At 41.3% G+C, this 27,851-nt stretch overlaps 1 protein-coding gene across 4 annotated transcripts in view; it reads left to right on the top strand.

Annotated features, from left to right (window-relative positions):
• Positions 1–27,851, top strand: part of DGKI (diacylglycerol kinase iota) — a 241,745-nt gene that overhangs the window by 173,135 nt on the left and 40,759 nt on the right. For all 4 annotated transcript variants that reach the window (XM_072872233.1, XM_072872242.1, XM_072872248.1 and 1 more), the window contains 5 exons: positions 808–852; positions 6,101–6,170; positions 7,692–7,732; positions 9,325–9,452; positions 10,033–10,158. In XM_072872233.1, coding sequence (XP_072728334.1) covers positions 808–852; positions 6,101–6,170; positions 7,692–7,732; positions 9,325–9,452; positions 10,033–10,158 — 410 coding nt within the window. The remainder of the gene's footprint in view (positions 1–807; positions 853–6,100; positions 6,171–7,691; positions 7,733–9,324; positions 9,453–10,032; positions 10,159–27,851) is intronic.

The raw sequence follows: 27,851 nt of genomic DNA on the forward strand, positions 1-27,851 counted from the left end.
ATTACTAATGTGAGCTCAGACTGAGCTCAGGCAACTTAATATGGCCAGTATTGGGTGGAGAGTAGCTGTACAGCCCTGGAGGAAGCACAGCTAGAAGTTCTGGTTAAATTACCCATTGTGATTGTGGAGGAACTGTGTTTCTCCAACATTTTGCAGGGTTTGTACTAGTAATTTTTGCTTGATTTGGCTCAGACCCACTTGCTGGGAATGGAGGTGCCAAGGCTTTCTGCACTCTGCCAACTTGCATGCCAACTGGGAAGCTATGGCCTGTAGGCCAGGCTTTTTGGTAGGCTATGTCATGAGCTAAAACTGTTTGACAAAATCTCTATTAAAATAAATTGGATTCCTGAGCCCTGCTAAATACCAGGGTCATTCTGATATGACCTCCCTGACATGAGGTTGTCTTAAAACAGGGAGAGCTGCCAGTGGTTTTCTTTAGTGCATTAATTACTCAGAAATATTTGCAAAAAAGATTTCTGCATTTTAGCATCTTTTCTTTCATTTTATTGCTGATATTCCAAATTTAGATAGTTTTCATGGAACAAATAGGTCTGTGATACGGTGAAGATCCGTTAACGTAACCTCTATATTTTAAAAACCTTTTTTTTCACCAAATGCATGCAAATCTAAACTTTAAGTGAGCTTTCCATGACTATTCTGTGGCGTTTATTTAATATACTTAAAACCAGTGAGAAATACTTGCAAAATTATTTGTACTTGCCCAACCACTTCAGATCGTAGAACTGCAAACAGCTCTTGTTGCTTTAACTTTTTTCATCATCGACATGTCTTTCATTCTCCTACTAGGACCTACAGTCGGTAACTTCTACTACACAGAGAGTTCATTACCAGGTAAGATAAGCTTTCCTTTTAGCACCAGAACAAAAAGAGGCTTAACAATGTCGGCTGCACTCTTTGCTTTTGAACCCAGGTTTTATTTTTGTTAGATACCCATATGTTAGATGAATTTCTGATTATCATTTACCCTCAAATGTTGGAGGTTCATTCTGCTTTCCCTTGGACAATCCTTTTCCTTGCAAACTTTATGGAATCATCTTTAAAATTAGCACAGCATGATGATGTGAGTGGTATTGCAATAGCAGTGCCTTGCATATTGAAGTGAATGAGAGAACGTGTCCTGTAGGACAAATGACAAAAGTAAAATTGTTTCTCTGTCTGAGAAACTGAACAATAACATGTTATATTGCATAGCTGTAGTACTAAAGTCTATCACTGAGAAAAAAGGTGTGCTAGCAGGCCTAACCTCTTAATAATTCTGTGCACCACAGTCATCTACCTCTAGTTTAACATAATCTCCAGGGCGGTTTTTTAATCCATCCTGGGCACAAATGTGTCTTTTGCATGTGACAAGCAGGTTCTAGTTTTAGGTGGCTAGTTTTTAAAATTGGTCTCTTTGTGCATTTTACAACTTTATTGTGTAATTTATGCAATACAGAACTTGGCTTTACAGTTGGAAGTATTGTTCAAGAATACATATTTCTCTCACTAAAATAAGCACAGTACTTAAATTGGGAGTAAACTAACTCTACTGACTCCTGAGCTGATCTGACATTAGTGCAGAGACTTGACGCAAACTATGGCCAGTTGACACAGTGCCCAGGACCACAAGACAAGTTTGCATGGTGTTGATAGCCTTTTCCTAGATTTAACAATGCAAGTCTTGTTTGGATGAGCAGGAATGAGTTCACTGAGAAAACATGCAGAGGTCCAGCTGATGGGAACCCATTGTGGTGAAGCTGCAGATAATTTCTTGGAGCTTCATGATTACCTGGGTGATACAGAATTTCAGTTTGGCCAGAATGCCTGTAAATGTGTTGAATGCAGGAAGACACTATGAGAAAATGAAATTTGGCATGTTTTCCTGGAGTTGCCTTCTTCATACCAATTCATGGTTTGTTTCTGCATTTCCCTGTCCAATTTTAATCTCATATTTTTGATATTTGTATCAATCATTGCCCTGGAACTGAGTTTTAGAGCACTGTTAGTGTCTAGCGAATTGGCTAATACAACAGAATGTATTATTCTGTTCCACTCATTATAAATTAACCTAAGTGGCTGCTGAATGCTCCATGCATAGGAAACTGGCTGAGGTAAAATGAAGAACTAAGCCTGTGTGTATGGACAGGGCCAAAAGAGAGTATGAAATGTCAGAAATCAGCCCCATATTTGGCTCTAACCTCTGCAGTTATAGCAGTATATAAATTAATTGCCTAGCCATCTCGTCTAATGCATATCAGTGTGAAATCCCTAACATGCCATCAATTTTTTATGATGCTACATTTTGAATGCACCCCCTTCTGTGTTTTGTCTTCAGTACTTGTTTATCCTGGATTCTTCAAATATTGGTTTGTTCTCAATGGGTCGTTTCTGCAAACTGTCTTGTTAGATTAATTTGAGGTTTGTTCCATGTTTGTTGGTATCCCTGTACATATTACAGAAAGGGGAAAAAGCAGGGGATAAAGGGCATGATAAGGTGCTTGAAATGATGGAACTGTCGTCTTACCTCACTAATAAGGTGTCACAGGTACTTTTAGGTCTCATAAATGCAGTTCTCTTGCATGATTCCTCTGCAGCTCAAAACATAAGGAGTCAGCAGAAACAACATCAGCAAGCCCAGGTGCAAATGAGAAAAATGATGCTAGGGTTGTTTTTCATTCTGTTTTGTTTCTCTAATGAGTTTAACGCTTATAAGATATCATTCTCGTGGGCCTGAGACTTCCCAAGCTAGTTCTGCAGTTGAACTGTAATGAAGTCTTGGAAAGAACATATCACAATATGCAATTTGTGACTTGAATTTACATTTACCAGCTGTATGCCTATCTTCATTTTACCAGCATTATATATTCTGCTAGGTCTATGAATTTTTACTCATGTCTCCTCTTTGTATCATCTACGTTTTTACTATGCACTGTTATCTTTGGATATTTTCTTCCTTTTGTCCTTTGTATCCCAATCCTCACCTTTCTGCAAATAGTGGGCTAAATATTAAGATACATAAAGCTTTGTGCACGTAGATACATAGACATCAGCAAACCTAGTGGATTTCAGAAAACCCTTGACTCTCCCACACACACCTCAGTTGCAATACAAGCAAACCTAAGCATCCCACAACTCCATAAGCCCACATCAGAGAAAGATATAGGTGTATTTTAAATCTGATGCTTAAACCACTGAGATATGTAATTTGGTCTCCATGTGCTGAAATAGTTCACTTTATGGAATGTTATGCTGTCGTTGCCTTCATCCCTCCTGTAATGCACAGAGGTTGGAGACAAAACCTGTATATGAGAGCAAGGTTTATGGGATCAAGTAAAATCCTTGAGTCTAAATATGAGAGAGAATTGAGGCTGTTTTATTTTTATCAGGGTGGCTATAGATGCAGGTATCATGCATCAGAAGATACATATGTGTGTGTATATATATATATATATATTTTTTTAGTCAAGCACAATCTGTAAGTTTCTGCAGTAACATTTCAGACAAGATCTGTTGGCAGGACTATAGCCAAACTCTAGGGCACTGAGGAGACAACAGATGAGTTGTCTGGAACATCTTTGCTTTTCTGTCCTGGATAACCAGAAAGGAAAGGCAATAATAGATGGTTACAGCAATCCCAGAGGCAGAAGCTAATAAGACGAATTTTGCAAAAACTGACGTGATACCAAATGAAATTAATAACATTTTGTAGCAGCATCTAGGCACTGATATGTATTCACCTGGCTGAGAAATGAGTGTCCATCAAAATGCAAAATGCTAATCATCATCAATGCTGCTTGAAAACAACACATCGTGCATGCAGGCATCCTGCTGACCAGGAAGCTGGGAAAGCCAAGAACTCGTACGTATCTGTACAACATCAGCGTGGCCTCATTTTTTCTCAGGCGGCTGAAAAAGTGTCAGATACCTTTATGTAAATCAAAGAGCAGTGTCTGCTTCTTAACTTATGAGGACATTATTTGGTCTGTAGTCAATCTGGAAATTGTTTTACCCAGTCAGACTGAAATGACAACTTCCTTCAGCATTCCTTGAGATTTTCCCCAGGTTGAAGAAAGCAAACTGCTTCTTCCCTATGGCCTTACTGACACATGTCTAGGCAGCCTGGGGAATTGAACTGATGAAACTCCCATTTTTCTGTTGATATATTCTTTATTTTTTTCTTAACTTTTTCTCACACATGGGTACTCAGATAAGAAGTATTTTAGAAATAAGTCAGATTTGCAAAACAGTAAGATAAATTGCTGAGAAACAACTATTACTTCTAGGCTTTCTTAATGATATAAACACTAGGCAGTAAAAGCAGAGGAAAATATATAGGAAACTACGAACCTTTGAGAATCTGCATGAATGTTCCAGATGTGTTGGACATGTTTGATACACTGTAAACTTTCATTTTAACTCTGTATTGGTGTTTCTGCACTTTTCCTCTTCTTGTATGCAAAGCAGCTTCACTTTCCTCCTTCAAACTATGCACATGGTGCCCGCTGCCTGAGGGAATGGTGGGTTTTGTGTCACTTGAAGTCTCTCACTTAGGCTGGGTGCCTTTCTCAAAGGTCTGCTGTAGCTCAGACTGGAGTGGTGGATTTCTGTGTTATGCTAGGGGTTAAGTGTTCACAGCTCTCTTGTCTTTTCTGGCTGAAAACCCATGATTGTTTGAAATCTCTTTTTGGAACTCGCTTTTTCAGCCAGCCTTTACTTTCTGGTGTTGGACCTTCAAACAACTACTGACCTGATATAACTGTACAATTCCCAATACGAAAAGTGTTTGTCCTGCATCCTGCTGTCAGGAAAGGTGCTGGGCTCCTGTGTGATATTCTGAAAAGTCCAAATGAGATATCGTTGTATCCTGGTCTGTTTTCACCAATCTATGACCATGTTATGAATATATGTACATATACTTAATTCACATTCTGTGCTTTTTGTGCAGAGCAATACTTTTCTCAAAGGTACCTTTCCTCCTCATTGCTTCTACTTTTTCTTTTCTTGCCTTGTGATTTGGTATGCCACTCTGTAGTCTGTTGTCTGAAGGAGGAGTAAAGTTTAATCTTGAGCTCGTATGTGCCTGAATTTACATCATTTTCAGATATGCTGGTTTTACTGCTTAAGATGGAAATAAGCATAGAATCTGGCTCTGTACAAATTTTGGGTGTGTGTCCCAGATCCATGCTGTTGTGTTTTGTCCTGTGCAAATCTATTTGTGTTTAAACGTTGTGTCCCAGTGGCTTTAGGAAGTTGGCTGGCCATCCACTGGCAGCATGGAGCAGAGCCATGGCCACCCTCTGCTTTCTGAGATCCCTTTTGCCTCTCCAGCTCAGTGAGAGCTGAAAAAGCAAGGAGCAGCCTGTTTGCCTTCTTGGCGAGTACAGGTCAGGAAGAAGGCCTTGGTTGCTCCTCAGTCATTTGGTTTGGTTCCTGAAATAACGTCTGTCAAGGAGCAGGCCTTTTTAGCCAGAACAAGAACATGTTGACGTAGGATGTCTGTTTGCTTAGCCAGCGGTGGTGCCCAGGTCTGCACTCTCTGTATTCTGGGTGCAGAGGATAACACTTTTTTTACCCTGATGGGCATTTGGAACACATCAGAGACAGGCAAAGCGGGCAAATGCTTTGAGTGGCAGAACGGTAGAGGAGGGAAAGAGTGTAAAAAATACTGAGCTAGAATAAAGGAAGGTGACAGGCACACAAGAAACACACATAGTAATTAGAGTTCATGGCTGTTGTTTGATACTGATGTGTATCTTGGACCTTTTTTACCTCTCTCTGTTCCTGTGTCCCCACAAATAAGGGGGGCTGTAGACAGCTGAGAGAGCTGGTTTTGATGCAAAGCTTTTTGGTATTGCTGAGCTGAATGGAAGGGGATAGCTGAAGATGTGGCTGAAGCTAACAGTATCAGTTTACTCTTTTTTTATATTACAGTCAAACTCTGATGTCAGTGAGAAGCAAATCCAGTGGGTTTGGGTTATGTAGGTTTTGCACAGCGTCCACTGTCAGTACAGCAAAATGAAAAAAGCAGAGACTAGAAAATAGTCCTTTTTAGAGAAAAAACAGTTTGTTATTTTTTGTGTCATTTCCCTGCCCTATCCAGGACCAGGAAAGCTCTTTCCCCAGAGTACTTTCTGTTCAGAGGCTCTCTCCTAGATGGTGCTTCCTAGATGGTAAGTGCATCTCCCTTCTCTTGTGCCTAGCATGCTGCTTGCTTCTGGTGTGCATGTGAAGGATAGTGCATCTGAGAGTATTACTATGGAGGGGTAACTGTTCCTTCTTGTTACACTGAGTAGGTAAAAAAGGAGCCGAGTGCCCCCCTTTCCCCTCTGAAAAATGAAACAAGCCCTTCATCTAGCAATCAAAATGTCTGCTGTAGCTTTGTCACCCCAATGAGACATGTTCTTCTAAGGGTGGTTAGAGGTTTGGTTTATTAGTGTCTCTGCCGTGATGAGCAGCACTTACTGCATGGCATTGCCGGGACTCAGAGTGCAGCTGGTTGTGGCAACGCGCTGCTGCGGGTAAGGCTGCGTTCTTCACTCTGGTTTCTCTTTACTATAGCGTTTAGGTACTAGTAGCGTTTAGGCGATGGAAACGCACCTCCCTTTCCCTGTGAGACTGCACTTCATGTAACTCCCTGGAGGGCTGCACTTGTATTTGACCCAGACTTTGTCAAAGCAGATGGCTTATCTGGGCTTTACATCAGGCTGCAGAGCACTGGAATTAGCAGCTAAAATGGATGGCATCTCTGCTTTTGCAAAAGCTTCAGCATGGGGAGACTGAAATTTTTATTGTTCTGAACAAAAACAATTTCTCCTTGGCAATTTCTAATCACTTTTCCTTGTCTCTCGTGAGGGAAATTGATAAAAAGCATACTGAGAATCTGTTTGGTTTTTGGAGAAAGTTGGGTGGGTAGATGCATTTAGTTTTTGTCTTTAGGGATTTGATATTCCCTTGCAGTGCCAAAACGTACATTGCTACATCACTGTGCTCTTGTGTCAAAACTCTAGAATGAATGAATCTGATTTCACTGGCCAAACTAAATGCAAAACAGAAACAAAAAAAATCGCATCTGGTGAAGCACACTGTAGGTGATAAAATACTTCTGGGTTTAGTAATATAAATTATTTGGAAGTGACAAGATTCATATTAGGTGCTTTATTTAGTGAATCTCCCCTATTTTCATGTGTTTTTCATGAGTAGCATAAATTTTCCTTGAGCGTATTGGTAATTCAGGGTGAATATCTGTGGCCATGCATTTGATTTACAAAGAGCTCCCAAGCATGTTATTGTTCTTTAGATTCAAAATTTGAATTAATCCTATTAGACCCATCAATTTCATTGTATGCTTGCTATATTCTCATCGGAACAATGCAGCTTTTTCTACCACATATTTTAATGTAATCGATTCTTCTTATAAGCCTGAAATCCATTTAATGTGTTCTTTTAGTATTTATTTCAAGTTAGTAATTTCAGTGAATATTTTTTTGTTAAGCCTCACCTTTAAATTCACCATTTAATGGGACAGGAATATGGACATAATGAATCACATTATGTTCTTGTGAAGCCACTGTGACTTCACGGACACAGAGGTTGTCTTACGTGGTAGTGATGTTAGCTCAGCCCATCTTGTCCATGCAGTTCTGCTCAGACCATTTTCTTCACTGTGGCTCTGTTGTTTCTCTGTCTTGCAGCAACTTCTGCTGATCGTTTTTACCGCATTGACAGATCTCAGGTAAATCTTTATTTGGTTACCATTTCTATAGATTTTTTTTAAAGCTATGTCAAATGCAGCCTAAAATGAATTATCTGCCATTCCTCCTGTGTATTCTAAAATGCTACTGATGTCTCATGAAAAGTAGAGAAAAAATTCTGGGCCATTTTTTAGTTGATGTAATTCACATCATTTCACTGAAGTTTTATATCTGCTGACCATCTGCCCTTCTGTTTACTACCAGTCTGATGTACAGATCAGAATTTTCTACATTTGTCATCCTCTACAAGTCTTGCTAAGGGCATCTGTGTGGCATCAGAGTATTTGAGTTTATCTTTTCACTGATGCTTTTAGTCACCAGAAGTCTTGATCCTGTGTGTGTGACATGAAATAGCTATGGAAATTAAGGCGATGTTACAAATTGAGAATTATGGACAGAGCTGTATCAAATATTCCCAAGGAACCCCAAAACAGCATGTAGCTCTGTTGGATTCAGACCTGTGGTATAGATTTGACAATCTGAATAAATTTTCTAAAAGACACTTTGAAAATTTTACAGAGCTTTTGGTGTTTCTGATTTGTAGACAGAACAGGCCAATTAGTGGCTCAGCATTAAGTGCAAACTGTTGATTTCACACAGCGGTCATTTGTATCTGGTCCCCCTGAGAACTGTGTAAGCTGTTTCTCAATCACATGAACATATGACTGGTTCCTAGCAAAAGCAGCTGGTGGTTTAGTTCAAGCAGAAGGAGCTGTGGCTTTAGTTCAGAGGTCCCAGGTTCAGGGTCTGCGTGAAGTCACCATGGGAATTCTTTGCCCACAGTCATATAAATGCTTTGATGAAGTTCTACTTCAACATTTGCAAAGCAAGGATGAAAAAGATGCTGCTACAGGTTAAACTGGGCAGTGTGACTCTGTTTGGCTTATTCTGCATTTCTTTAATACTTGACTCTGTACAAATGGTCATCTTTCCTTTCCTACTCTTTTGCCCTGTGTTTCTGCGGGGAAAAGATCAATGCTGTGTGATTGTCTCAGCGCACAAACGGTGGGAAGTTTCCTGCCCATTTGCCTACGTAAACAGGCCTACTCACACTCAGTGTTTTTTGAGGGACAACGAGCCTTCAGTGTCAATAACAAAAAAGAGGGACTGAGAAAGAGCTTTGGTAACGGAGATGTGAAACCAGAATGTACAAGCAACGGAGGTCTGGGAGAGTACCCCCAAACAATGAAAATTTGTCAGTCATCATCGGAGGGCAGACTTTAGGTGTTCATCCTCACTTCGAAATGCAAACCTCGGCTTTTTGCGTAGACCTCCAGTTTTCAGCTGAATGACATAGAGTCACTGAGTAGCAGCCTTTAAATGTTGCTGTGAGTGTGAAGCTTGCTGGTTGGGAGTCTTGTTTGGATTGAAATTGATGAAGTATTTATTGGTGACTTCAGTGGCATTGGTTTTAGTGTGTGTGTATGTGTGTGCACTTAAATAAATACACAGAGTCCCATGAACGGTCTTCAGAGACCTTGATGTGCACCCAGCTTTTCTATAGCCAGTTGGGTGCTCTGAGAGACCAGTGATGCTGCAGGTTCATTATTTGTTCCTTGTATCACTCCAACAGGAACATTTGCACTTTGTGACGGAAATTTCGCAGGACGAGATTTTTATTCTGGACCCAGAGCTGGTAATGTCACAGCAGGTGGGGACGCCACCAGGAATGCCTGATCTGGTAGTGGAGCAGGCCTCTGGGTGAGTGGTGCTGGGATCCGGCTTTCAGCAGCCGTATTAGAGTTGGGCATCTCTTTTCTGGTCCCCTTTTCTGAAGGATTGGGAGATATGGGAGGGCAAATCTTAGGTGGGGAGCTGGGGACAGGATCAGATGCAGCCATGGTAATGACAGAAGGAGAGTGGAATAACATCCACTCCATTAGGCATCCTGGAGCACACAGCAGGACTAAAGGGCTTCAGCACCTTTCAACCTCCTCACACCCCCTGACTGTATCTGCCCCACCATAAAGCTGTATCGATCAAGTTACAAACCCCTTCTCTGCATGGTCAGGGCTCTGATGCCACTGTAGAAGGCCCTGAAGCCCTTTGTGCCTAAGAATGATGGTGAAGTGTCTCTGTTTCTTCTCATTCTCTGGGCAGACCAGAAATGCTCCTGTTCATCTTTAGGAACAGTCTTGTACCCGTAGTGAATTAAGCTATTTTAGCTTGCTATGGGCTGAAAAATGCTGGGAACCAGTAAGCGTTAAGACAGCTTCAAAGTGGAGCACGCGAGGTAATTTTTGAGGGGTGAATGCCTTTCTGTTCCTTCTTCCCTCCCTAGAATATCAGATCGGTGGAACCCTGCGGTTCGAAAGAGGATGCTGAGCGACAGCGGCCTCGGCAAGATTTCCCCACACTACGAGGTACCTGACAAACAAAAGGACGCCAGCCAGACACGTATGCTGCAGTAAGAGCCCTCTGCATTTCTCTGCTTGATGATGCACTGTCACCGTCACCACAGACAACTCCTAGTGGCTCCTTTAAGCTTGATGAATTGCGCTGACGTTTTGAAATTACAGAAGTCCTTCTGCTTCTTCTCTTTTGCTCCTTCCTTCTGTTTCTTCCTCTTTCTCCATTATTATATGTTCTTGCCTTTGTTTTTTTTTCTCTGTGGCACCCTGCACTCTTAATAAACCTAGATCCGAGTTTCCAAAAGTCAATACATTATTTTGGATGCCTGAAGTTCCAGCTAAGGGAACCTTCATGGCAACTGATTATGAGAAAGACCGAAGCACTCGCCTTTTAAGGTAGCTCTGATGCAATGAGACAAAGCAGAAACCTCTACAGTCGCTGCTTACTTTCAAAGACGTAGGCAATAGCTTTCATATAATCTTGAACCAGGGATACCATTGTTGGTGTAGGATGACTAAACAGTGGTTTTGTTGCTGATAATTCCCCCACAAGAGCATCTCTTATTCTTCTTGCCTATTTTAGAAGTGGTTCTCAGCTTTTTGGTCCTTTTGCTTTAGATTTTCAAAACCAGCAGTAGATCCATATAATCGCTACCAAAGTTTAGATGGGAAGCACCTGTCTGAACTCTGTTGCTGGCTTTGAAAAATTCTAGTGTTTTGGAGTTGTTTTTTCCCCCCAGGTAGATAGTGTATAATTGTGTACATCACTTCTGCTTTATGTTTCTAGTTCTAGTGTACCTAGATCCCTATGGATGGGTTTTAAAACTTAGTATAGAAAAATTAGAAATAGTGACCAAGTGGTCCTTGTTTCAGTTTGTCTTTCTGTCTTGGATGTGTGTGGAATGGGGCCGCAAGGTGCCTGCTGAGTACAGCTCCAGGGCAGATGCAGTGTGGACGGGAAGCTGCATAGCCTTGTGGCTACAAACTGGAAACTTTGCAGCAAACTGGAAACTGCTGGCAGGAGGAGGAGATGTCATGGTAAGGAAGGGTGATCTGGGTAGCACTGCCAGGAGACACTCACCTGGTTTTCTCCCATTACCCTGAGGGATTCTGTATCAGTTCTTGTTTTTATGCTCTTTGCAATGTGAAGGATGGTGAATTCAGGTTCAGTTTTTCACAGACTGGAATGGCAGGGCTTGAAATTTGGAGCTGGCAAAGCTGGGAGAAAAATGATGCTTAGACACTTTTAGGCAGTGTGGAGAGATGTTTACAACATGTGGACTAACTTCTAATTGATAAGAGGAATGATTTTGTTTACATCAGCGTGACTGGAAATGTTTGCTTAGCGGGAAAAATTATGGTTGGTAGATTTATTACAAGCAAAGTCAGTAGCACTGCCCAGAGTAAAGTGTACCTGTCACTGCCTGCTGTAAGGAATTGTTTTCTTTATAGCTTCTCTAAACTTTAATTGTTTTGACTTAATTTTTCATGGTAAGACTCAGTCTTTGACTGATTCTTTCTCTTTTTCTTTTAGTTAAAACTTTAACAAAAAAGTCAGTTGTTTCTGAAGACAAGATTTGTGGGAAATGTGCTGCTTTAAATTACCTTCTTTAAAATAAATAAATTCAGCAGTTGTTTCCCAAGATGTTTTAGTAGTGGCAGTGGAATGAACTTCATTGGAATGAAGTTTTGGAGGCTTGACATTTAAAAAATGTCACCATAATACGAGGGAGTTGCCTTTTGCTGTCTTGAGAAAAGTACCCCTGAGTTTTCCCTGCTGATGAGGTTGGTCATGCACTTTGGAGACACCTGAGATTCAAGAGCTTTGCTTTCAAGAGTTTCTGTCTGCACATGCTCACGGAGGAGTTATGCCCCTCTGTGCTTAATCCTGGTTGCAGGCCTGCCCACCGGGCTGAGGGAAGCGGGGCTGTGCTGCTCACCAGTAGTAAGGAGTAAAGGGAAGCACCACTCATGGTCAAATGGAGATGGGTCAGGAAAAGGTGTATGGAGGAACAGGGAAAAGAGGTTGCAAGAGCCAAAGGAGTAGAAGCAAAAAGGGAGTGTGTGCAGGAACCTGGGGAGCAGGGTTAGGGGATGGGAGCAGGCAATTAGGAGCACAGGGGACGTACAGATGTCTGGGAAATCAGAATGGGAATAATGAAAAGGAGGAAGACATGGGGTGCAGATAGGTAAGAGGTGAGTGAGACAGGTTAGGGGCATGGGGGAAAGAGTCTATACCTGTTTCTCTCCAGAATCTGGAGTTTTAATTAATTACAAGCTGATGCAGGGCTGGAGTATGATGCTCAGATGTCATGAGCTCTGGCATTTCCAAGCTTTTGGGTGCTTGACTTTGCAAACTAAAAAATCTTTCTAACCTGGCACTTTAAAGGAAAACTTAGAAAGCACTATTATATTTTGGCAGCTGAAGTAGCTCACAGGTTCTTTACAGAGGTTTTTCCCTTCAGAAATTATTTTTCAAATAGACCTTGTGGAAAGGATTTTAGCAAAATTCTCAAAAAGGAGTACGGCAGAGCATAGAGGGGACAATTCCTCCTGTACATGGAGTTCTTGTGGATCTTTGAAGAGTCATCAGTGTGCAGTGTTTTGCATCTAGTCTGAAATACTGTACAGCACTTCCAGCTCAAAGTACAATATCCTATAGCCTATCACTAGGGCAAGTGACAGGGGACTTGCTGTGAGAGAAAGTGTCATCAGCTGACCTACGGGGGCTGTTTTCTCAATGGTCATTTTTCTCCCAAACAGGGGTTGCAAGTGACCCTCCTCAGATGTTAGGAGCAGATTAGACCACAGCTGGTCATAGTATGGCTGCAGGCTACTTAGAGTGTCTCTGGCATCGCTATATATACACATATATATGTGTGTGTGTGTGTGTACATATATATATATATAACCTCTTTAAGATGAAGTAATTATTTCTGAGAAGTGAGGAGCGTAGCTAAAAAGACAAAGTATGCAAATAGAGAGATCCCTTAAATTATTTCAATCAATGAAAGTATAGAAGAGAATATGTGATCTAAAAATAATTATGATGTTTAGTATTGCTTTTGATCACAAGCTGTTGGGGTAAAGAGTAATTTGACTGTAATGGTTTTGAGGCAGGGGTCTTTCTGAGAGAAAATTATTTATGCTTTTGGTTTTAATTAAGTGAGCTTCATGTTAGTTAATTTTCAGGTGGCTTTTGATTGATGGTATTTCATGTTTTGCTCCCTTTCTGGTTGCTCTTTAATGTGTGACCGATCTGTGGAGTGGCCAGGACATGAAACAGAGTCTTGATGCAGTAACCAGGAGCTGGGGCAGATCATAGCTTAATAGGAACATCAAATTAGTGTGAACGGTGCATACAAAAAACAATGGCAAGACGATTACTTGGACTACTGATGCTTGATCTTGAAAAAAGCTAAGTATTCTGGGCTGACTCCACTGAAACATGTAATTGGACTCTTCCTTTGAACATGAGTGGGTTCATCATCCTGATTTATCCTATGATCAAATGGTGCCGTGAGATGGGGACGACCATTCCCTCATAGCCTGCTGTAAGCATTCATTGTTGGCCATGTATTTCTCTTCCTAGTTATGTGTTTGTCGCTCTGTTATGTGATGAGAGCTGGAAAATTAAATAAAAACCACAACACCATACAAAAATGAAAGGGTGACTAATACCTTGGTAGAGGTTTAATCTACATCTTTTAATTGAAGTCATTAATTTTCCCATTGTTTGGGGCACTCTTCTAGCATCTGTCCAGCTGTGATGGTAATGTGTTTCCAAAGCTGCTAGGTGCATTGTCTGAATTGAATGCATGGCTTGTGAAGGGTGGGTGAAGGTTGGCCAGAATGCCATCTGGTCCTGTCAGGGAGAGGAAGAAAAAACACATGTAGGGGCTGGAAGGTGGCTGCAGCCCTTTACACTAAATAGACATTAATTAGGTAGTAATACCACCCAGGCACTGCTTTATGAGGCAATAATAACCTAGTTCCTGAGAGGGAAGAAGAAAAAGGCTGAATGCCAAGTGTTTTAACTCAGCCACAAGAATCAGATCATTGCCCAGGAAATCAGTGTGACAGTAGAGAGGTTACAAGGTGGTTTGGTTTTGGTTTTTTTTAAAGAGAAATCTTTGTGTGGTCCAAGGTGAGAAGAGCAGGGATGCAAGTTTGCATGTAGAAAGGAGAAGGAATGCTCATCTAGTGAAAGTTAAGAAAATATAGAGGTCACTCTTAGGATTTGAACATGCTAGGCAGGAGCTCCCTAGTGATAGTGAACCTTTAAGATTTTGAAGGTTGGTGAAGACTTGAAAAATTCAAGTGTTTCCCCAAAACTTTTGCATTGGGAAACTCAGCCTCAGCTCTTAAATAGGCAGAGTAGTCTGCCTTGGTGTGTTTTGATAGCAAAATCTGAATTCGTTTTCTGGTTCAGATTTAGTTTAAGCTGCATTTATAAGATTAAGCCACAAGAATGAAGTGCATATGCTTTAACCAGCTATTCGTACACCTGTACAAATTACTTTCCATTGTTTAAAATCCCAGGGGGACTCCATGAGCACTAATTGCTTTCAAACAAATCTTATTTGAGTGAAGGCATAAATCACAATCTCACCTTCACTGTACACTCCTGTGTAGTCCTTATAATAGAATTAGAGCATAACAAAATGTGGTGTCTGTTTATGCTTGACTCTCCCTTTTCTTTCTCTTCTGTTCTCTTAGATGCTTTTACAAATAGCTTGTAAGGCACTGCCTTATTACCTTGAAGTGGAGAATGAGAAAGGTTTGTCTAAAGCAGTTCTCCACCTCTCGCTAGGAAAGTTATATTACAAAGGAGGGGGCATTAGTGAAAGGAAAGATGTGGACTCATAGAAGAGGAAAAGTGATGTAAAGAGAACTAAGAATGATTCAGGGAAAGGTAAACATGGGTTAAATAGGGAAAGTCCTTTGAAGAAAGCAAAAAAAATTATATATAAAGAATATAGCACATGGATAAGAAATTGGTTTGAGGGAAAGCAAGTTCCCTGAGTGAGACTGAGTCGGAAAAAGTGATGCATCTCAGTATGGGGTCTGGTCCTGTATTTTGAAAGCTCTCACTATTGTCAGCATGATGCAGTCACAATACTTAAAATCTTGTGCACATTCCATATAGAAGCTACAATTTATCCACCATTAGGAAATCTTTTCTTCAGTTGCTGCTGTAAATCTTCCCCTACCCCCATTTCCGGAGACTTTCTTGACAAAGAAGGCACCTGTTATTTTTTTTTACACTCTAGTGCCCAGATGTGGTCAATAATGAATTTCATGTACTTTATGTTCCTGTTGTGAATATTAATTCTCTCCATATACTTCAGTATTTTAGCCGCCTTCATTGTTTTTGGAGATTTTCAGTGGGGAAAAAAAGGAATAATTATTGGTTTCCTTTGGAATTCTACCTTGAAGATATGTGTCTGCAGTTCTGAAAAGATATAATTCTGCCCTTTCTCATTCCCTTAAAAATTTCTGATGTAACAATGAAAATCCAGCAGAATTTTGGCATTGCTTGAATAATTTGTCTTGAAGCTTCATTTCTTGCCATCCAGAAAAAAATTTCAGCCTGGCAAACAATAGGAAGGCTCTTAAAAATGGTGGAATTTGGCTGACAAAAAGGAGCGTGTTTTCTCTGTGAGATCCCTATGTTTTTAAAATCAAACCCTTCCAGAAATAGTTTGAATCTCTTTTTTTCTCCATATAGTCAGTTCAGTACAGAGCTACTCAAAAACAGGATAGTTATTTTTATTTTGTGGTACAGTCATTGAATACAAGAACAATCTGGAGACCGTAGCACTGCAGACAGAAATACTTCCCAGTGAAATTTGTACTCTTTCCAGATTGACAGCAAAGAAAAATCCTGTTTAGTGGCCAGTGCTGCTTTGCAGCCTGTGGGATTTCAAAAGTTTCTTTAAGGACAGCTACTGCTGCTGGTATCTGTTACTATTCGGAAGCTAATTTGAGTGTCCAGCTTTCACAATTTTTCTAGAAGAAGTTTTCTTTTTTCTTCTGGAGCTGCTTATACAGCAACCTCAAGTACAGCTGTAGATACAGAATATATATGCATTTGTCAAATGATTTGTCATGAAACTGGAAATAAGACTTTTACCTGGACAAACATTAATTCACAAGTTAGTTTTGAGCCTCTTCCTCATTGTCACTTAATCCATGTCCACTTTCCCCAAGCAATGTCTCTAGTTCTAGTGATATTCATCCCGGTCATAGCCAGGAGAAGGGACTCCTGGACGTGTCTGATCAGTAGACACACCTTGACTCAACTGCAGAAAAATGGAATACAGTTTAGAGAGGAAAACAATGCTAAAATCACAGGGGATGTAGAGGAATGTTGACACCGAAATATCTTTTCGAAGATTGGCCTGCATGAGATGTTTTTGGTATATCCTGAGTGTATCATGTACAGACTGTGTAGGTGAGGTAAACATGAGAACAGACATTCTCATCTCAGGATTCAAGAGGCTTTGCGTTACTTCAGCCAAGTTGGTACCATCTCAAGGATGGTTCTGGGCATGGGAAGATCCTGGCATGTTGCTCTGATGTCTGAAGATATGGAAGCAGGACTAGGGGATGTGTTACCACATACAGTCCCTGCTATGTCAGGGCATGAGCCACGGCTCTACGGTGGTTGCACCCACCAGACCTGAGGGATCTTTGCAAACAACGAGAATCAGATGGTTCTGGAAACTGTTTAACATGTACTTTCAGCAACTTCTGCTGTTGCCTTTAAGTGACTGAATACATGGAAAACCTTATTTAATCACCTCTTCCCCTGTTAATTAGTAGAATTTTTATGTCACTACTGCCCAAGCCTGGCCTTATCTACAGAGATAAGGGTGTAGAAAAATCATGGGTTTTACTTATTAAAATTTCTGCAACAGTCATTAGTATTTGGTACTTACACATCCTTCTGGCAACTCCTTTCCCAGTAATACTGAGCGTTAAGACATTGTCTTTTGCTTCTGCTCTTGTTAACCATAATTGGAAAAGGAAGAAATCAGAATTTGGTTTAGATTTGCATGTGTATGGCCTTATTTGTGTATGTGACTGCAATGCAAATAGTGTTTGTTTTCTTCCAGAGTTAAGTCCCCAGCCTTTGCTGTTGAGGTGCTGAATTGTTAAGGGGTGTTAACAACAGTAGGCACATCTGATGAGGTGGGTTTGTGTTTCTGCCCCTTCAATATGTGGCGGAAATAGAGTACATCCTGTACTGCATCCTGTAGGATGTTTTTTTTTCTCATCAGTACTTATTACCAAATAATTTTATTATTCAGAATGTAGCTCCCGGAGTGGATTGGGTGCGATTTTAGTTTCCTCTTTTCCCACCCACCTGCCCCTAAGCCCTCAAAATGAAGGCTCTTAATGATTTTTGTAGCATCTCAACACCTGATGCACAGCTGAGGAAATTCACCCTGCTGACAAATTATTTTGGCAGACAGTGACATGCAAAACACTCCCACACACCATGAGACTACAAATTGGCTTCTTTAGAGAGATCTTGCTTCTTGACTGGCATCCTGCTTTCCAAAAGGGAAATGCAAGCAGTCCAGCTCTCCTCCTCTCCTTGGGGTGATTTCAAGCAATAGAATACACGTGTGCTTGACAAAGGGACCTACCCACCTTGATGCTGAAAAAGTCAACTAACACCTAGCTTGAAAATGCTTTCTGTATAGTTCCAGTAGATAAGGGGATGAAAAAGAGTTTTCCAAGTGGAATGTAAGTTGTTTTGTTGGAGTGTGTTTAAAGGATGAAATTGATGTTGACAGAGTACAGGTGGCGGGGTGCCTTGGTTTTCTTTCAGTTGTTTACCATAACAGCTATAAATCTGCTTTCCACTCTCTGGCTGATAGCCAAGGCAGAAGTAATAGTTCTTTTTTTTTTTTCTTTTCTTGTTACAACTCTTCATTTTTCCTTTTTTCCCCTTTGCTTCCATCCTTGCTTGCTTACTTTAGCCCCTGGATTGAGAAGCAGAATCTGTGCTGAGAAGTAAAGCAGCTCTGCAGCAAAGAAGGCAGGGAAACATATCAAGACAGTCAGTTCTTGTACCCTTGTTTTCCGTTTGGCTGGGTAAAAGAAAATGACATCTGATAATTTGATCTTTAGGGCCTACTGCTTTCCTGCAAGCGTCAGGCATGTGGTAACTGCACTTGTCCAAGAGAAGGGTAGAGGAGAGAGTGGAGCCGATGGTGCCACTGTAAAATGTGAATATTCCTCTCTTCAGCTTTATGGAGCGGAAATAGCAGACCCATGGCCCTCAGTGACATTGAAGGCACTGGAAGAAGGGCTAGCTGGGTTTGTTAGTGGATATAGGATGATTGAAACCCTTCTTCTGGGCTTGCTTTAAGCACTGTTATAAACATAGGGTGAATATCCTCCAGTACAGGAGGCTTCCAGTCCAATAAAATCTGGAAAAGAAAGAAATTTATAGTTTTAGGTAATATGTGTGTCTGTATTTGTGTGTACTTGTTACTTATTTGTAAGCATTGAAGTAGGACAAAAAAAAAAAAATCCCGGTCCTAGTTTTCTGAGCATTGCACAGGAATAGCAAGCCTGTGTCCATGTGCTCTGTCCCTGCCATAAGGAGCTGCCATCTGCTCAGAGAGGAGACTGGTTCTCAATGTGCTCTCACTCAGTACCAAGCTCTCTTATCAAAGCCAAAACTAATAAGCTTCAGGGCATGGGTACGAAACACAGTCCCGTACATATGTAACACACAGAATACATAGTGTGTCCAAGCTTTCACACTAGGACATCTCATAATATTCATTCAGACTGCATTTATTGATACTCCATTCATAGTCCTAAATTCTGGTTTAACAGGCTTGCAAAGAGAACAGAAATGTAGTTTGGTAAAATAACTGCTCTAGACTATCACACAGAACTACTATTTTACCTGAGTTGACAGTGTTAAACTCCAGAAAGTCAAACCTTTGCTAACTTTCTCTAATTCTTCAGATATCTGCATGTTCAGACTTCAGCTGTGGCTGGAAACCGGGAAGTATCAAAATACCATGCAACAAAAAGCTAGAGACAAAGCATAGTCATGTGAAAATAGGTCATCTTTTGAGGTTTGCAATTTAGTATTTCAGACCCACAAAGTTTAGTGTGTTTGGATGAGGCTGGGAGCAATATTTTGACATGAGCCTTTGCTTGACTCCTTGAACGAAAAGTGAGGTTTTTCACTAGGGCTGCTTGAAAAATATATTGGTGAGCTGTTTTTGCTTGGTGGAGATGTGCATGAAAGAGGTTTATTTCTTCTGGAAAATGTTGCTTGAAACAGCCTCCTGTGAATGTGGGCTGGGTTTAGTGTGCTTGGGCTGGGGAGAGGTTCTCTGGTTCACCTGGGAACTGCTGAGGGACAGGGACCACGTTCCCCAGGCTGTGTGTCTTGGCGTGGCTGCTCTGCAGGGAGCTGCCCTTGCCCTTCCATGTCTAGGGTGCCTGTCCTACTCCCATGGCTGCGGACTTATATGTCAGGGCGTAGAAGGTGCTGTCTCTTCTTAAAATGCCTGCCAAAGGATTTCTCAGGTGAGAGGAGAAACTTCTGAAAGCTTAAAAGCATTCAAATGGGGAGGGAGAAAATTTGTCCTTGCTTGCATGCTGCTCCTCTGCACTGGGAAAGGAGCACGAAAACCCACAGCTTTGTCTCAGTAGCTGACACTGAGTGAGCGTTTAGCAGTTCTGGCACAGAGGTGTGTGCATGGGAGGGCAATACATGAGGAGCGGGGCCGTAACACATAGCCTTGCTGAGGTTCCTGGCAGTGTTGATGCCCATGGGCAAGCAGAGACAGATGGACCTGGCTAAATTATGCCAAGAGCTGAAACCAGAGAGCCAGAGGTGGTTTGAAAGCAATGTAACCCCAATTCCTAGATTCTTGTTTCTGTGCCAGGTGTCTAAAAGTGCAGCACAAAACCGTATCTGAAACTCCCATTACAAGTTTTATTCTCCATTAATTACTCTCTAGCAGGAGTGTAAAGGGCTCAGCAACTCTGCTCTGCCTAGGACCTGTGTGTTATGCACATTAACTGAGGTGATTTTTCTTTTTTTTTTAAAGATGGCAAGCAAGCACGGGTTGCTTAGTGCTTAGCACTTGTGAAAATCAGGCCACATATTTATGAACATAATTGCAAGAATCTGTACCTGAGGGATTCCTGCGTTTCAGTCTCTCTTCTCCCAAAACCACTAAAGGCTATTTATCAGGAGTCACTGGTTTGCTTTGTGGTAACAAACACACCACTTAGGGTAGCTTCTAGATGGTTTAGAAACCCAAACTGGCCTAAGATTATTTGGGTGCTGTCTTGAGATACCAAGCAGCTGATGTGCTTCATCTCCATCGAGCCTGGGGGCCAAGTGGGGATGTGACTTCTGAATCAGAGTATACCTGATGTGCTTGCTGTCATGGCTTTGTGGTTACCAAAATCATTCCTTTCTCTGAGTTAAATAAAAAGTTAAAGTCATAGCAAAATGATCTCTGGGTTAATCTTTTTCTGGAAAAAGTGAAAGTACACAGATCCATCGTTGAGGAAAGAGGCCAGATGATTTGTTACCTGATTGCACCTAACATCTTTTTTTGTTTTTCACATAGGATGTTAAGGCAGTGTGTAAAGCCAGCCCCTTTAGTGCCTGTCCCAGGTCTTCTTAATAAAGAGCTGTTTCGAACAGCATCCAGTCCTTTGACATCCAGTCTCTTGTCTTGCCAAAGTATTACAAGGTGTGGCTAGATCTTGCTTTATTTCTTTTAGCGTTAGAGCCACATCAGATACTGCCTTTCCTTTGCCTTTTGCTCCCCAAATTCGTCAAGTAATTGACAGGTCAGTGAGGATTTTGAAGATTTAATTCAAATCTGGAAATGGAAGAATAGCATTTCAAAGAAGCTTGAATCAGGCCCTCTTCAAAATGTATGTTTTACATTCCCCTGGGATATTTTGGTGACATGTGGTGATAAGAGAAAGAGAGGCCAAGTATTAAAAAAACCCCCAACAAACAACCCATGATCACCCTACAGTGATCCTGCTAGTCATTTGGAAATACCTTCTTTTTCAAGGAAATAACAAGCCAGCTTTCTTAGGTCGTGTTTTGACCTTGATTCCGAGGTAGAACTATCTTTTTCAAGATGAGTGTGTTAGAACATCTCTCTTCTTCTTCTTCTTCTTCTCCTTCATTTTTAAATCAAGGTTAAGCATGTTTGGGTTTACATCTGAGTTTGCAATAGAATCTTTTATTCCCCTGTTAAGCAGCAGTTCCCAGGCAACTCCTCTGGGTGTCAGTACAACTTCAGGTATATCTGCATTGTGGTGTTCCAAGCCTTCATTCGAAGCTTAGACAGAGAAATTGTAAGCGATAAAAAGTTAGGCAGTAATGAGAAAAGATATGGAATAATATAAGGGACACAGGCGTGCCTGAGACACAGCAAGGAATACATCTGAGCTGCCCTTGTTTTCATAAGAAGCCCCAAGCTACATTCCTGTATGTTGGACTGCTTGTGAACAGCCCGAGGCAATGGCTTATGTGCAGGTAGAGACTGAGGCTGCAGAAGGAAGTTACAGAGATGCTAGAAAAAGTACTGATCTTTACCTTTAGCAGAATTAGAAAAAATTAGGCTCTCCACATTATTGTTACAGATTAACAGGACATGGCCGAACGGATTTCTGCGAAATAAATAACTTGAATGTAATTTTATAGATTCAAGGAGCATTGCTGGTCAGCATTTTCCCATGTGTGTGAGACAGTATGGCCATTGTCTACAAGAAATATTTGAGAGGAAAGAATGACAGGAAAGCTGGGATAGTAAAAGCAGAAAGCTTTGTAAAGACATTCACAGAATTGCAGAAAAATTTAGGTTGGGAAGGACCTCTGAAGGTCATCTAATCCAAACCCCCATTCAAAATACGTCCAGTTAGATGAAGTTGTTCAGAGCTTTGTCCAGATGAGTTTTGAATATCTGCAAAGCTGGAGATTCAATAATCTCTCTGTACAACCTGTTCCCCTGTTTGGTCATCCTCACGGTGAAAAAGTTTTTCCTAATATCCAGTCTGAATTTCTCGCATACCAACTTGTGACTGTTGCTTCTCCTCCTCTTCTTTCTTCAAGAAAACTCTGGTTCTGTCTTCTTTATACCTTTCCATTAGGTAGCTAAAGCACCAATAAGATTTTCCCTGAGCCTTCTCTTCATACTGAATGAACACAGCTCCCTTAGCTGCTCCTCGTATGTCTTTCCTCATATGCCCTCACCATCTCTGTGGCTCTTTGTGGAACTCAGACCAGTTTGTCCATGTCCGTCTTGTTCTCAAGTCTCACAAGTACTGAGTAGAGGGTAAAAACCACTTCCATTTACCTTATGGCTGCACTCTTCCAAATACAGCCCAGTATGCCGTTGGCTTTCGCTGTTGCATGGAACTCTGCCGACTGACATTCAGCTTGTGCTCTGCTAACATCCTGTATCCTTTTCTGCAAAGCTGTTTTCCAGGTGGTAGGCCCCAGCCTGTCTTGTTGCATGGGTTTATTCCTCCTGAGGTGCAGGACTTTGCACTTGCCTTTGTTGAACTTGCTAGGTTGCTGCTAGCCCACTTCTCCAGCCTCTCAAGGTCACTCTGAATTGGGCATGTATAGGGTCAAAGTGGAAGTGTGGGGAAACTCTCAGTAATTCTTAGGCTTTTATTTTTCATTAAGTGCCATGGCAGAAAATAGTGATGCCCAGGCTGAGCATTATCTTTAACTCCTATTGTGTGCCTCCAAGGAGATGCTGAAGGATCAGGAAAAAAAGCAGTTCTGCCTTTCTGCCAGTAAGATACAAGGCACTGTCTGCAGCTGGGGCTGCAGCGGACTCGCCAGTCCCAGAGGCGTTGATATGTGTCAGAGTGCTGAATGAGGGTGTTCCCTCACCTTTATTTTAAAAATACTTTATGTGCAAAAAATTTTCTTCTATTACAATCAGCGAATACATGAATAAATCCCAATAGAGGTGCCACTTTTGGTTCTGAAGAGATGTACACACAAAATGAGAAGAAATGGGTTTGATCTGAAAGCTCTTTCCCTCCCCTGGTCACAGGCAGCTATTGTCAGACTGAATTAGAAAGTTTGCAGAAATACATTGCTTAAGCAGGGAAAAAGGGGAATGGTCATAAAAAACAGCAGAATTGCTGCACAGATTGTTATTTGGCCTTTAAATTGTAAATGGCTGGTTTTAAATAGGCCTGGTGCATGGTTTCTGGTGATGGTTTCTGCTACAGGTTTATTGATTAAAATAGCTGCTTTACATCAGCTCTGGGTTTGTTTCTCCAGATAATTTTGTCTTCGTGAATAATGTACCCATTTGCTGAAATTTTGTTAGAATTCATCTGCTGGAGACTGGCTGTATTTCTCTAGGTTCCTAAGCCTCAGTTGACTAGGCTCGAAATTGTGACAGTCCCTGCCCTTCCCTCCTCAGAAAGGAATATTCCCTCTTCCACCCTTCCAGTGCTGAATAAATCTAGTACTTGCACATTGGAGAGTGCACTTGGAAACAGCTGTGAGTGTTTGGCTGTTTGGGGAAGGCTTGTATGATACTGAAGGCTGTCTTGGCTGTACTGGGGATTAGGCTTTTGCCAGCAATTGATCCAAAGCCTGTAAGAGTGAGTGGAAAAATTCCAGTGAGCGTTGGATCAGACCATTAGCTCTCCTGAGGCACAGTGCTGCTTTAGGTGGGCATGTCTCATGCCTTCAGTATCATAAGTCTTCCAATTTGCTGGAAGCATCTAGTGAATATATGAGTAGGGGCTTTTTACATTATTATTCAGGCTATTTCTAAATATGTGTACCTCATTTCTTGGGAGGTCCTTGTGCATTTTGTGTTAAGCACAAAAAGTACTGCTTTGCTTGCATAACGAATGGTGGAACAGGCAATGCGCAGCTTCCCCTTGCAGGCTGAGGCTTGCAAGTGCTGTTATCTCTTCTGAGTAGAGCTTGCCACTCTGCAACAGGAGAACACTACTGCAGGACCTATAGTGAAAGGAGAGGTATGAACAGCATGGAAAGGAAATGGAGGTGATAACATACTTTCCCTTCTCCTCCCTTCTGATCCCCTTCCCTATCATCATAGTAATATTTGTCTTCCCTTTAACTGGTCACTACAGCAATAGGTCTTCATAAAGGATCTGTCAAATCAGGGCAGGGGAAAAGTCAGATTAATGCCTTTGGTGAAAATATTTTAAATTGGGCTTCTCTTTCACACTTATCCATGAGAAAAGAGCATTGTTGGTGGAAGAGCTAGTTTAATCTCATGATTCTGGAAATGTAGCTAATCACAGACAACCTGGCCTGCCTTTACTCTCTTGGGAGTGGGGGGGTGGGTGATGAGCCTTTCTTTCTACAATTTTACACCAAGATAAAACCAGAAACAAGTAACAGTTAATATGAAAAATAAGCGATTCTGTTCTGAAGTGGCCAAGAACAGGATATTGCAGTGCCTGAACCCTTTTCTGAGGGTTTTGGGCATTTGATTTGTTTTGTTTTGTTTAACCAAATTAAAATGTCTTCACGATTTCATTTGGTGAAGTGTTTTGACCCAGGTGGGACCACAGATCTTGACAGCATATTAGTTCTTCTGAAGTATCTCTGACTTGTCTCTTTTTTTTTTTAAGGCATAGAGGTTGTGGGAATGCTAACTTGCTTCTTTATGACAGTCAAACACATAGCTAGAATCACACTCTGAGGGCAGCTGACAGGCGCTAGATAGATGGTTACTGTGGGGATGTTAGCAGCTGAGAATCCTCCCTTCTCAGGACACCCGTCTGGTGACCACTGCTGCCACAGTATTATCCCTCACACTTCTGACAGACCTGAGCGAAAGATGTGTGACCAGAAATATGAGCATCCACTGGATTTTTTTGGTGTCAGGAAAGCCCTCTGTGGCTGTGGAGTGAGTGTATGTGGTTTAGAGCAGGTCATTAGACTTAATCTTTCTTTCCTCCCTTAGAGCCTATCATAAGCATGGGGTAGACCAGACAATGCATAAAATGCCCAACACTATTAATGTGGAGTTCCCAACAGCCTCACTTCCTTACATTATAGTTACAAGCAAGACTCCCCTTGGTGTAGTTAGGTCAGTACTTGAACGGTTTGGAAAACCTTCCTCCTGCTAAAATGTATGACCTGAAATTGTAGGAGAATGTTCAAAGTCCTCTCTACTCTTTGCCAAAATACCTTATGTTGGTAGTGGAACAAAGGAAGCCTAGTTTATCGTGGTTGAACCTTTGGTATCCTCAATGGTGGAAGGTCTTGTTGAGGCTTTCCTGTGGCTGAGATATTCAAAACCTCTCTTTGTGGCTTTGCAGTTACGTCAGAAAATTTGAGCTTATGCTATTGCGTTTCCTTGTGAAAGCAGGAATTGCCTCTCCAACCCCTCTGTTAATGATGGGTGAAATGAGTCAACAAGCTCAAACTTTATTAGGGTGAGAGAGGTGCATACGTACACACAAAGATGCTGTGATTATATAAACCTTATTTTCTCAGGATACCAGGCTACACAGTTCCAAAAGATGCTTGATGAAGCCTTTCAAATGGAAACACTGCTAGTAGCAACAGTAGTACCTGTTAGATTTCTTACTGTTCAGGCACTGTGTTCAAGGCATGCAACAAAGGTACATGGCAGTACTATTTTGAAAAATACATACTAATTTTGGGCACACTAAATATACACAAACATATATTTCATCCCTCCCTTCAATGTTTTAATTGAGAAGGCGGTGATATTGTAATAGTGTCTCTCCTATTGTTGATGCTTTAAGGAACTAATGACATCTGTTTTACCAGGCATAAAGAAGAGCCAAATTATAGGATAATCTGTACTGTTTATTTTATTGTTTCACATAAAGATCTGAAAGGTGATGAAACTGTGCAATTAAGAAACAAAACAAAGGAATAAATTCTACTGATGCTGTGGGATACTGCATTAGCAATGGGCAGAGAGTCAGGATATGTGAGCTAAGGAACCTGGCATGACTCCTGCATGTAAAAATATTTTTAAGTACCTAAAAATTTGTATCTCTTGATATGGCCCATTCTGTGCTGTTTAACCTTGTAGGAAACACTGTGTGTTGAGTTTTGATCTTCAGAAGGGTTTCTGCTGGTGGTTGTGGAGGAAGGCCTGTAACTAACTGGTCAAAGCAGTGGGACAGAGTCCTAGTGATGCCTGCTAATCCTCTGGGTTACCTGCATTCCTACTGTATTTCCATAGACATGGCTGAAGGGCAAGGGCAGAGCTGGCCTCGTTGGCAGCAGAGCAGAATACATGCCTAGGATGTTCAGCAGCAATCAGAGGATTTAATGGGAGTAGAGGATTAATTAATTCTGATCCATACAGACATATTGGCTTCTTGCACAGTCAGAATCTTAATTAGGCAATCACATTTTTTCCTTTCAGTGACCATTGCTCCAGCTGTGCTGTAACTCTTTCCTCTCTTTCTTTGCAAATCTCTCCCTTTTTTAAAAATGTTCATACCTCATTAGGAAAGTTTCCTTCTTTTCTTTCCATCATTCCTGTTTGCATCTACATATTTGCATATTTGCTTCTGATGTCCTATAATCCTTCAGCCTTCATTTTCAGACCCCTGTGATGGAATGAGATCATGACTCCTTCCTCAGCATCTTTATTCCTCTAAATCCAGGGTTTCTAACCCATCTTCCCCCCCTCTCCAATCCCCAGCCCTGGTGACTCACTTAAATATACATGTGCTCTTTTCCTCTTTGTTCCTTCTTTTCCCTTCACCCCTCTGTGGCTGCTTTTCTTATGTCGGCTTTGATCTGTTTGCTGGCAACACTAACAGTTTTAAATCTTTAGTAATTTGTTATTTTTTGTACCTTGGTGCAAAATTAAATATATCTTGGAAAGGAAGCATGAGTTGTCCCATTCACTGCAGGAACAAACTCCTTGTTACCTGGGTGGGAAGGCTATATATGCAGTTGAAAATCTTTGTTGGGGAAGTCCTGAGGCAATGGTCCAATCCACTCTGTGCTGTCAATCTGGTCTAAATAACCGAGGCACATCCTAGATTTGGCTGTACAGTTAGCCCTAGTTTTGCTAAGCCAAGCTACTGCAGCAAAGGGAAAAACAGAGGGCCAATACTTTACACCTCTTTATGTTCCTTTTTTGTGGGTGCTGACCAAAAGGATGAGGAGTGTGATCCTGAGTGATGGGAGCTGTGACACAAATCTCTGGAATTCAGTGGGGCCCTTCTCTTCATCAGCAGGGGCACTGAGAGGTCCCTCATGTTTTATAACCCCTCACTCTCTTCGAGTATTATCAGAGGCGTAAGCCAGTGGTTAGGGTATCCTGTAACTCTTGTGTTGCTGCTGTTACATGTTACATTGCTTTTACTGTACTTACATCTGTCCAGACCTTTTTTTTTTTTGGGGGGGTGGGGTGGGGGGGTGTCTGTTTATGTTACTTTTGTGAAGATGGCATGAACTGGTATTAATTACGACCAATGTTTTATGCTCTCCACCACACTGACTCATGGTAAGAAAAATGGCCACCTTAATGACTGCAAGTTCCTCTGAAGCTATAATTTCCTCAACCACCCCTAGCTGTGAGGTTTCGTCCTGGCCACACTTAATTATAGTCCCTTCAATAACCTCTGAAGGATCAGGACTTTCTGAACAGTAATGTCAGCTATTTCCAACAGTAACAGTACTAGATAAGTTCTTTGCCAAGTACCTACAGAAACTCTT

This window comes from Ciconia boyciana, chromosome 1 (genome assembly GCF_034638445.1).
Source record: "Ciconia boyciana chromosome 1, ASM3463844v1, whole genome shotgun sequence".
Lineage (NCBI taxonomy): Eukaryota > Metazoa > Chordata > Aves > Ciconiiformes > Ciconiidae > Ciconia > Ciconia boyciana.